Source organism: Sardina pilchardus, chromosome 13, assembly GCF_963854185.1.
Source record: "Sardina pilchardus chromosome 13, fSarPil1.1, whole genome shotgun sequence".
Lineage (NCBI taxonomy): Eukaryota > Metazoa > Chordata > Actinopteri > Clupeiformes > Clupeidae > Sardina > Sardina pilchardus.
In genome coordinates this window covers 11324041-11335432 of record NC_085006.1, presented here as the reverse complement: position 1 = coordinate 11335432, position 11392 = coordinate 11324041, and the positions used below count along the sequence as shown (strand labels likewise).

Sequence of the window (11392 nt, the reverse complement as noted above, 5' to 3'; positions counted from 1 at the left end):
CACGGGATACCAAAATGTTTGATTATTTTTTCTTTATTATTTTTTGTTTTGCCTTTTTTATTCCTTTTTTCTTTTACGAAACAAATGTTTGCAGATGAATAAACAACAGCGGCCTCTCCTTACCCGAGCAGGCTGACCCTCTCTCATGTGCCCCCTCCCCCCTGACCACCCCACCCCCCCTCCCCCCTACCAATACCCCACCCAACCCCCACCTCAGGAAACACACTCTCTGTTGGCCAATCCCGTCTGCTCCTCCTCATCACCATGGTGATAGCCACATCCCTGTTCCTTAGTATCCTTTAAGTGCATTCGTCAAATGAAGGGAAAAAAAGCCCGAATGAAAAAGACTATTAAACGACAGGGAAAGTAGCCTTGATGTCAAGGTTACTAGTGTTACTGGGTTTTGTAATAACTTGTCATTTAACAGTAAAGCAAAAACAAAAAAACGAGGCTCTTTTTATAAAGAAAAAAAAACAAATAAACAAAAAATAACAATGTTATCGTTTCGATGAGGAAGGCGAGACAGACGTAGACTAGCCAGCAGGGAGTCAGTTTCCTACCTCCACCCCTAGGTAAACAGCTTATCGTCTTCACCTACGTCATCAGGATTAACAAGGCTCTTTTGTCGTACCTGTATTCCTCATGTAAGACAAAAAGGTTAATAGATAAAATGGTTTAAAATAAAGTTTAGTGATTGTGCTTTTAAAACCAAAGTAAAACAAATAAAGACAAACAACAGAGAACGACAACAAAAAAACATAACAGTGCATTACAAAAAAAGAAGAGGCTCCCAATGTGGCACTTTTTCGAGGGCAGTTACACGATATAACAATTTACAATGGGCATGGGAAAGGGTAAAATAATTATATTTACTGGCATAATAACATTAGAAATTATTCAAAATAAAACAAGGAGGACAAAAAATGGAAGTACCACAATGGATTATTTTTTTTTAAAGAATAAGAAACATGTGTACACGTTTTATTTACAAGTCAGTCCACCCCCACTCTGCTTGTAGCTAATATATTATTACAGAAACACCTGACTGCAAGGTCCTTCTGTTTTAGCCAGGGCCTGTAAAGTCGGAACAATCACCGGAGTAAACGTCACTCCATATTGCATCAAAATCAAAATATAAAGTACTACAGCTCAGTTCCCTCCTAATGCACAATTGTTTTTTTTTTTCTCTTATCATTTGAGCCTTTTTTTTTATCTTTCTTCTTGACTGGACTTAGAAAATGATAAATTAAAAAAGATGGACAACTGGTCAGTATTCCTGATGGCAACAAGGCGAGTTATAGTGTTTGTCAGTGAACATGGCGGAGTGTGGTTTCTTTAAAATCCAACAGAGTGTTGAAGAAAGGGATTCTCAGTTTTCCTCTTGGACCAGACGTGATGGAGTCTCTCAGTCTGCTGGTCTTCAGCTTTCCACCATCTGCAGAAGAAGAAGGAACACACTCATTAACAAACACCCTCACTACTGTAGGTAATTCTAAGGCAGTCTACCTACATAGATAGATAGATAGATAGATAGATAGATAGATAGATAGATACTTTATCGATCCCAAGGGGAAATTCAAGAATGCATTTCAAGGTCAAAGTGAGTAAAGAAATTGACAAACTGAAGAAGAGCAAAAAGAGTTACTATATGAAAGCAAAACAAAGTATTTCATACAAGTATATCATGTAAATGTGTTACTCTCATAGTATTCCTTATCAAGGCTCCTGTAATTTCAAAGTTTCATAAGTTTCATGAACTGATGGATGAGGAATAAAATGAAATATGACAAGGTGCATTATATGTGCTTAACGTTTATGTTATAGGGACCTTCATTTGAATTGGTCTTAAGTCTCACTGAAATTAGGGCCCATTATATTTGCACTAGCTAGTAGAGCCCTTTGTGTACAAGGATGAACAGTTACCAACATGTTCAAGTACAGCTTTCAGCAAGAGAACTGCATCAGTCAGATGAGGTGGCCCCTGTACTGTACCTCTAGTTCCTCGTCTCCAGGCTGGAAGGCTCCCATGGTGTTGTGGCCCAGGTTTGGAGGCCTGCGGCCCGCCTGCTCGGCCTCTCCTTTCCGTCGGCCCCCGGAGCCTCTGGAGGACAGGGAGCTGGAGGAGCCGGGGTCGCGCTCCCGCGGACTGTGGACTGCTGGGAACGAGGGCCGGTTATAGGGTGGGATGTCCTCAGAGCCTGGGGGGGGAGAGACCAATCAAACGTCCTGTTACTGGTCAAGCACAACTGGAGCCAAGATTTTACTTCCTTCCCATGGGGGCTGGTACAAGGTATCTACTAGTAATCTACTTGTCTAATTGTAATCGACTATAACCATTCATTACCTAAAGTGCTTAAAATGGAGATTCATTAAGACATTCTAAAGACATGTTGAGTGCTAGTATCCTCCTGCTATTGCTAAGATTTGCTCTGTTTGTAAGAGAGACATACAGGAAGTCCTGCGATCGTACCCTGGTGATGGTGGCCCTTGGTGCCAGGCTCGTGTTTGCCAGCCTTGCCCCCTCTCTGGCCCTTCTGCCTCTCCTGGGCCTCGTGGCGCTCGGCGGAGCTGGTGCGGGTGTCGGAGCCGTCCCGGGAGCGGTAGCCTCCGCCCGCTCGCTTCTCTCCGCTGGAGCCGCCCTTGGGGGGCAGCCCGGCTTTGGATGGGTGCGTGGGGGACTTGAGGGCAGCCGGTGGGGGTATGGGAGGGGGCGGCAGCTCTGGAAGAAGCACACAACAAGGACATGGAGCTAGTTAGGCTGGAGGGAGAGTCTCGTGCAAGTTTGTGTGGAGTCTGTGGGGCACTTCAAGTAATTAGTAGCTGTGGAGCAAAGGACATTTTTTTCCCCATGCAGGTGTTTTTGTGTCCACTTAGCGCTGGTTCTTGAACACAAGCTCTGGAAAGAATGCAGTGGCACTTCAGTCAAGTCTGTGCTGCAGAACCTGTGTGTGTTTGTGTGTGTGGTTGTGTGTGTGTGTCAGAGAGAGAGAGAGAGTGAGGGTGTCATAGTGTGTGAGATAGAGAGAATGAGAGTGTAATAGTGTGTGAGTGTGTGTGTGTGTGTGTGTGTGTGTGTGCTGACGCTTGTCATTCTCATTAGTCTAGCACCTGCAAGGTGAGAGAGAAACACAGCTGGAGCCGGTCTGTTCTGTTGCGGTTCACAGCTGTTCCAGACTGTCCTTCAGCCTGGCCAAGCCCCCGCTGGCCTCTCAGCAAGGACAGTGTGTGTGTGTGTGTGTGTGTGTGTGTGTGTGTGTGTGTCTGTCTGTCTGTGTGTGTTATGTGTGAGCTAATGTGTCTGTGTGTGTGAGTGTGTGTGTGTGTGTGTGAGTGTGTGTGTGTGTGTGTGTGTGTGTGTGTGTGTGTGTGTGTGCATTTGTGTGTGTGCATTTGTATGTGTGAGTGCACAACACATGTGAGTCTGTGTGTGTATGTGTGAGTGTGTGTGGGTGTGTTTGTTGTCTGTGTGTGACACTGTGAGATGAGGAGAAAGATTGGAATATGAATGTTTACATGTGCATCTAATAGATATTTCTGATTGTACTGGTATGTAAGAGGAGAGGAATGTAACTAGCATTTGTGTATCTGAACACACCTGCTACCATATCCAATGTTTGTTGGTGCGAGTTTCAGAAAGTGTGTTGTGTATACATGTGTGTGTGTGTGCGCGCGTGTGCACATGTGTGTGTGTATGTCTGTGTGTGTGTGTGTGTGTGTGTCTGTCTGTCTGTGTGTGTGTGTGTGTGTGTGTGTGTCTGTCTGTCTCTGTGTGTGTGTGTATGTATGTGTGTGTTTCCGCCTGTGTGTGGGTGTGTGTGTGTGCGCACGCGTGACGGTCAGCACACCCTTCCACATGGATGAATCAATGCTGGCCGCCCTTCACCCATTATTCATATCAGCAGTCACAGACGGCACCTCAGCCAAGCCAGGGGCCGGGCCAAACAGCAGCAGCAGCAGCTACCAGTGCGCAGAGAGAGAGAATAAACGAGAAAAGAAGGCGAAATAAAAGAGTAAAGGGCCGAGTGGGGATGGTGTTAAGACATAAAGAGGAGACCTGAGCCGTGCCAGCGATCGATGGGCTCTTGTCGTCTAATCAGCTGGCGAGTGCGGGGGATAGCTTTAGCTGGCGCGGACGACTGTGATCCGCACAGGATTAAGCAGGCTAATAAACGAGGCCGCCTCCACGCCTCCCTCTCCTCCTCCTTGTACTGTAAACCTGTGTGTGTGTGTGTGTGTGTGTGTGTGTGTGTGTGATCTGCTGGAGGAGTATCAAACAATGCATTAACTTTATACAAGTATCTGGCGCAGAGTAAAGCTGACACTCTGCCACATGATGATATCAAAGACGAGGCTTTCTGGCACCTTGTGGGTTGGCATTCACACACACACACACACACACACACACACACCTCTTGAATACGTGATGTGTCCAGTCGATATTAAAGGCGAGGCAGCAGGGGCCATGTGTGGTTTTATATTTATGTCTCCCCAGCTCACTGCAGGAGTGAGGGCCGGATCAATGCAGACGTGTGCGTGTGTGTGTGTGTGTGTGTGTGTGTGTGTGTGTTGAGCCTCTTGCCAGGGAAGGACCTGAGATTTATGAGGACACTCAGGAGCAGGTGAAGCCCTGCTCGCCCGGCCCCTCTGAGGCTGAGGGTGAGAAGGCTCCATAAACGGCCTTCACACCAACTCTCTCTGAGCCTCTCATCCTCGGGAGGGAGGGAGGGATGGAGGGAGGGATGGAGGGAGGGGGGGATGGGAGAGAGATACATACTCTGCCTGCTCTTTGATGAGTGTTTGGAACTTTGCTGACATGGCTGTGAGATAAGATTTGGCTGAAGGGGGAGAATAGTTTAGGTTTTGAGAGTTTGCATATCATCCCACTGCAGCTGTGGATGCAGCTTGCTGGGGCCTCACTCTGAGTGTGTGTGTGTGTGTGTGTGTGTGTGTGTGTGTGTGTGTGTGTGTGTGTGTGTGTGTGTGTGTGTGTGTGTATGTGTGTACGTATTGACGACGCCTGCTCCTGTAGGGCTAAACACTTCTATCTGAGGCAGTTTGGAAGTAAGAAGTGATAACGGATATCGACAAAATCCTCTCCCTACATTGTACTGTACGTACGTTTATGCATTTGTACTGAGGCAGGACAAGCAATGAGGGACGATGTTTTCAGGCAGCGGAAGACAAAACAAATCCATCCTCTGTGCTGAGGGCTTGTACTGTACTCCAGAGGAGAAGGGGATGGGATGAGAGAGAGAGAGGGATGAGAGAGAGAGGGAATGAAGAGATGGGTGGGAGGAGATCACACGAATGAACGAAGGTAATATAGCCGGCCTACTCTCTGTGTAGACATCAGATCATCATGTCAACACAGAAGGACGAAAAACAGATGAATTCTATCTGTCTGGTTCTCTCCACACACACACACACACACACTCACACACACACAGAGAGAGAGAGGACATGGCTGTTTTGTATTTGCCCCCTGCGCAGCCTGCTGTTTTGTGTCTATCTGGCTCTTAAAGGCGGGGGTGGAGGGGTGGGGATGGCACTTCAATAAAAGGCCAGAGCTTCAGGGGCAATTTCATTAGTAGCTGGGGCTGGAAGAAGCCAGAGTGTCAGCAGATAGGCTAGGACAGGGGTCCCCTGAGACCTCGCACACGTGTGCGCTCTCTCTCACACACATAACACACACACACATACACACACACACACACTGATATGCACAGCCAATCCCACACTCCCTCCTCTCTCCTGCCTGCTCAGCACCACCAAAGATTAGAAGTGATGCCAAGGAGATGATTAAATCACTGGGTTAGGATGCACACATACACACATACACACACAGACACACACACACACACACACACACACACACACACACACACACACACACAGGCGCACCCACACACACACACGCACACACAAACAGACATACAGACACACACACACACACACACACACACACACACACAGGGGTAATACACTCCTCCTCTCCACATACTCCTGGGCTATGTCACCCTCCTCTCCCATCACTGGAGGATCTGCGGGAGAAAAGGGGTGGGGGCTGGGGGGGCCAAGAGTCGGGTGGGGGAGGCCTGACAGAGGCTTGATCTATGAGGCTTTCATAACCTGCTCACCTCTCCAGCTCAACCTCCCCTGCCCAAAAAAAAAAACCCTCAGTGAGGAAACAATCAGAAGCTGCGGCGCGCCAGCGACTATCCCCGACTGTCACCGGCGCTCCAGGCATCGGGCCCATCTTAATGAAAAAGATAAAAGCCCAGGCCCCCGAAGAGCCTGGTCCAGCTTGCTCCTCGCCGGTACTTCCTTTGTGAGCCAATAATGGCGCAGATGACCGTTCGCGGCGAGAGAGAGAGACGAGTCACTTGGAATGAGAAGTTACAGCGGCGGGACACAAAGGAGTAGAACTGAGCCGATTAGAATCAAACTCCGACGCGGAGCGCAGCGCAGTGCCCGGGAGGAGAATAATAGCCTGGCGCCAACTGAGACGGAGATGGAGGAGAATGAGGGCCTGGCAGCCGTGTGTGTGTGTGTGTGTGTGTGTGTGTATGAGTGTGATTATGCATAATTGTGTGTACATACAGTATGTGTGTGTGTGTGTGTGTGTGTGTGTGTGTGTGTGTGTGTGTGTGTGTGTGTGTGTGTGTGTGTGTGTGTATGTATCTCAACACCTCTATAGGACTCAGTGGTGGGCTGAGTGTGTGTGTGTGTGTGTGTGTGTGTGTGTGTGTGTGTGTCTTACCGTCTGCGTAGGGTTCCCGGCGGTGGTGGGCCGGGATGACGGGCAGGTGCTGCGGTTGCTTGTGTTTCTTGGGCGGCCGCTTCTGCATCAGCGCTGCGCTCATGTTGCTGTCGGTGGACACAGGGCTGCTCGGACGGTGGCCTGACGGGGTCATTTGGTATTTTCGTGCTGTGGGCAGATAACAGATATAAGCTTTTTTATTACTTTTTATTGAAAGTTTCAGAACATAAACAAAACTACATAAACTCACAAACTTTGACCGTCAACACAATAAAAACAAAAGTCAAAAGAAAGGAAACCAGTTGTGCACCACTTAATAAAAGTCAAATAAAAGACAATCAAGAAGATGGGCCCATAAAACCAAAATATTTTACAGACACAGGCGTTATTGGTCTGAGGAGCTCATTCAATCTACCACTACGTATCCCCAGGCAGACACAGTTTGGGGCTTCACCCGGTTAAATCTGGCTGTTGAGTATTCCATGTTAGCCATAGATTGTGCATTTAACAACCAGATTTCTAGCCTGACGAGCCAGACCCACATCAAGATGTAGGGTCTGGACACTCACCATAGACAGGGCTCAATCGGAGGGGTGGGATGAACAGTTGTCTTTCAAATTCCCTGCCCGCAATAGGATAACGCTAAACGAATCATCTTCTTGTTTTCAAGTAGCAGGATGCGTAACCTTCCCTCTCCACGCAATAGGATAACGCTAAACGAATCATCTTCTTGCTTTCAAATAACAGGATGCGTTACCGTCGCAACTTCTGGTTGCATGTCAGTCACCATTATGTTAAGCCCACACCCGATCTATACACGCTGTGATTGGACCGCTGGTGCTAGGGGTTCTCAGCTCCCTGGCTCAATGGATCGTGCCTAGACTGCCCCGCCAGCCAAATTACATTTGCTGCCGCTAGGGGCGTCTAGATTTCTAGGCTACCAGATTTCAGCTTTTGAGTCTAATCACCACAGGGTCATGTTCAATCGCTCTGTAAAGAACCTTGATATATATTCTAACATTATAAATTGAACTATGTGTGTCATGGTTGGAGTCAGTCTACACTGCCTTTACAGTTTAGATGTCTTTCCATGCTGCGTGTTCCCTCTCCTCACCTCCGGGGGCAGTGTGCTGCTCCAGCGCCTGCTGCTGGGGGTACTTGGCCACCTTGAGGCCGGCGTACTCGGCGGCGGCCGCCACGGCCTGGGCGAAGTCGGCGTCGGTGAAGAAGGAGCCGTCGGACGAGCTGACGGCGCTGGAGCGCCCCGACGAGGCGTTGTCCTCCTCCGAGGCCGAGCCCCAGCCGTTGATCATGGAGCCCGTGGCCGAGCTCTCCAGGTCGCCCATGCTGGAGGCCGGCGTCTGCTCCAGGCCGCGCGGCGGGATCAGAAGCCTCCGCTGGGCCAGCTGGTGCGGGTGGTGCGGGGTCGGGCCGTGCTGGTGGTGGTGCGGGTGGGGGTGCGGGTGGTGGGGGTTGGGCGCGTGCTGCTGCTGCTGCTGCTGGTGGTGGTGCGGGTGGTGCTGCTGGGGCCGCTGGCGACGGTGGTGGCGGTGCACCTTGGCCACCTCGGCGTCCGTCTCGTCGCCTTCCTCCTCGGCCTCGTCCTCTTCCTCCTCCTCCTCCTCTTCTTCCTCCTCCTCCATGCCGTCGGTGTCGAGCGCCAGGGGGCTGGAGATGTAGCCGTAGGTGTGTGTGGGGGAGAGAGGGCGAGGCGGGGGTGGGGGGCTCACCACATGACGTCTGAGGACAGACCCAGGATCAGTGACACAATAGCAAGGCAAGGAATGCCTATGATGGACCATTCATATGATGTTCTTAGTCTCCTTAGCATAGCCTTATGTTCATACAGAGCTAAACTCTAGTCTCTAACACACACACACATACACACACACACACACACACATATAAATTCCAAAATATGAATGTTGCATGAACATTTCTCATCTCTATTTCTCCTCTATCTCTCATATTGTTTCCACACCTCGCTCAAATAAACATGAGGCATCGTTCCACTGAACAACAACAATGAGAGTCGAGCGTCTGCAGGTGACAATGCGGAGGACACTGGCGGACACTGGCGTACTGTACCTGCGGTCATGCTGGCCCATGCCGTCCCCGGGGTCCTGCAGCATGGGCTGCATCTCCTCCTGGGGGGAGGGCGTGAGGGTGGCCGTGGACTGGTGGCTGTAGGAGACGGCGGCGGGGGACGAGGCGGCGCCCCGCACGGGGGGAGTGGGCCCCCGCTCCATGTCCTCCTCCTCCTCCAGGTCGTCCGGCTGCAGGTACATGCGGGACGGGGGCAGGGGGCACTGCATGTCCTGCTCGTAGCTGCACACATGGAGGGAGAAAAAGAGTTGCTTTATGAGCACTACTTGACTGTGTGAGTGATGTATCTATTATGTTGCTTTAAAATCAATTCTAACACATATCCATAATACGCAATTGGAGAGAACTGCTGACGAAGGCTAAATGGAAAAAGATAGACATCATGCATCATGTAATGTGTTTCTATGGGTGTGGGTTATGTATGGGCTATTTAGAAATGTGTGTTGTGTGTTGTGTGTTGTGCGTTGTGTGTTGTGTGCATTTTGTGCGTTGGGGGAGCATACCTCTCCTCCATAGAGAGATGTGAGTACTTGTCACAGGGTGGGGGGTTGGCAGGGGGAGGGGGTAGCAGGTCGGCCCAGTTCATTGTGTTCTGTTTGGGCAGTTTGGGGGTGCGTGTTCCCTTCTTCTGGCCTTGGCTCCCTATTGACACAAACAAAAGATCCATTCGGTAAGAGAAGGGTGAGCATACCCTCAAACACACACACACACACACACACACACACACACACACACACACACACACACACACACACACACACACAGAGACACACAGACACATACATACACACACACACACACACACGCACAAACACACACATATGCAAAACATGTGAATATATCACTTATGGTTTGAAGGATATCCACGTCGATACATGTCGTAAACAAATTGGCATAAGCTGAACGCCCATCAGCCTTCAACGTTCATTTGGGAGATGACAGAGGAAGACACCAATGAAAAATGACTCGCCTACACTCCAGAGACCTGCCGCTAATGGAAGCCAGCTCGTTAGGGACGCCGGGCGAAACGTCCGGGCACATTATCTCTCAATTTGTAATTAAAGGCAGGTAATCAAAAATAAATAAATAACCGGACAAATAAACACATCCATTTTTCATATTGTCTCAGCCAGTCGCTCTCAGCTGCCAAAAAAGAAAAGAAAGGTGTAAAAAAAATAGAAAAAAAGAGGAGAAGAAACACAGAAGAAGAAGAGTAAGATGAAGTGAAAGCGAGAAGAAAGGGGGGGGGGGGGGGGGGAACATCAGGGGCCAATTAACAACAAAGTATTAAAATGCAGAGGCAATGAGCTGTGGGCCCCCAGCGCATGGAAGGCTCCCCGTTTTAATTGCTTTGAACTTCAAATACAATATAAAAATAGATAAGATGCATCACGGTGGCAGCCTTGCATGCTGGCTCCAGCCAGCCTCATTTGTCCTTGTCGGGGGTACGTGGTGATGGGGGGGGGAGGTGCAGGGGGCAAACGCTGGGCGCTCTGACATGACGGCTCCTAGCGAGCAGGGGGTAAGGGCCTTGTAGTAATTAACGCTTTCGACGCCAAACACCACCGCGCTGTTGGGGGAACGGTAACGGACGAGGAAGACCCAGAGATCTAGCGACGGGGGGGCTGGGAGGGGAACACTGTTTACCATGCGCTTCGATTCCTTTTGAATAAAACCTCAGGAGGATTCGTGCTAACCAGCGACTGAGGCAGCCCAGGTGGCGCTTGTCTCCGCTACACCTTTTGATGGGGACTTTGTGCGGGTTTTAATGGATGGCTTTTATATTCCTCTCTGAATTCCTTTTGTCTGCAGGAATCTCCCCTTTTCATTTCTCCGGAAGATGAAGCGACTCGACGCGGCGTCGGCCAAATTACCATTTTTTAAAGCTTCATTTGTTATTAGCACGCAGCTGTGATTTAGCGCCTTTGAGAAAAAATATGATTTAGAGAAAGCGAGTCTAGCAAGCTAACTGTGATTAAACACTACCCGTGCTACAGTAATGGAACAGCCGATAATGAACTGCCAAGGAAAACAATTCATGTACATGTGCAAAGCTTGCATAACAAAGCTAAGACAATGTTAGCCAGACTATTGTTCCATATCTGCAGAAATGCTAACTATGCAGTTTGTATGAGCTCTAAACACAGCGTTCACTAAAAGAAAAAAAAGTAAAAGAAAAAAGAACTTTAAATACTTATTTCCCTACCATTGCTGGCGTGTACTGTATATGTATAGACAGTGAACAGACTTCCAACTACTATTCAGCTGTAGTGCTAGTGTGTGTCCTGTAGTCAGTGTGGGCCCCACCTGACGTGCTGCTGGTGCCGCGGTCGGAGCTGTTGTAGGAGCCGGTGCTGGGTTCAGGGCCCTGGTTGTAGGGGATGGTGGCTGGCATGGGGCTCTCTCCACCTCTGTAGTGGTCTGGAGGACAAAATCACACAAGTCAACAACTGAATACGAATTACACACAAAATCCAGGCCTATGCAGACCCATACCAGTTCAGTAACAGCACAAGATGTTCAATT

The 11392-nt window shown here is 49.3% G+C and overlaps 1 protein-coding gene across 1 annotated transcript in view; it reads right to left on the bottom strand.

Annotated features, from left to right (window-relative positions):
* Positions 1-217: 217 nt before the first annotated feature.
* The window catches only part of robo1 (roundabout, axon guidance receptor, homolog 1 (Drosophila)), a 158205-nt gene continuing 147030 nt past the window's right edge, over positions 218-11392 (bottom strand). The window contains exons 23-30 of the mRNA XM_062552402.1: positions 11174-11287; positions 9370-9508; positions 8849-9088; positions 7875-8500; positions 6761-6928; positions 2471-2719; positions 1993-2198; positions 218-1435 (exon numbers count right to left, since the gene is read on the bottom strand). Of these exons, the coding sequence (XP_062408386.1) occupies positions 1421-1435; positions 1993-2198; positions 2471-2719; positions 6761-6928; positions 7875-8500; positions 8849-9088; positions 9370-9508; positions 11174-11287 (1757 nt within the window). The 3' untranslated portion in view covers positions 218-1420. The remainder of the gene's footprint in view (positions 1436-1992; positions 2199-2470; positions 2720-6760; positions 6929-7874; positions 8501-8848; positions 9089-9369; positions 9509-11173; positions 11288-11392) is intronic.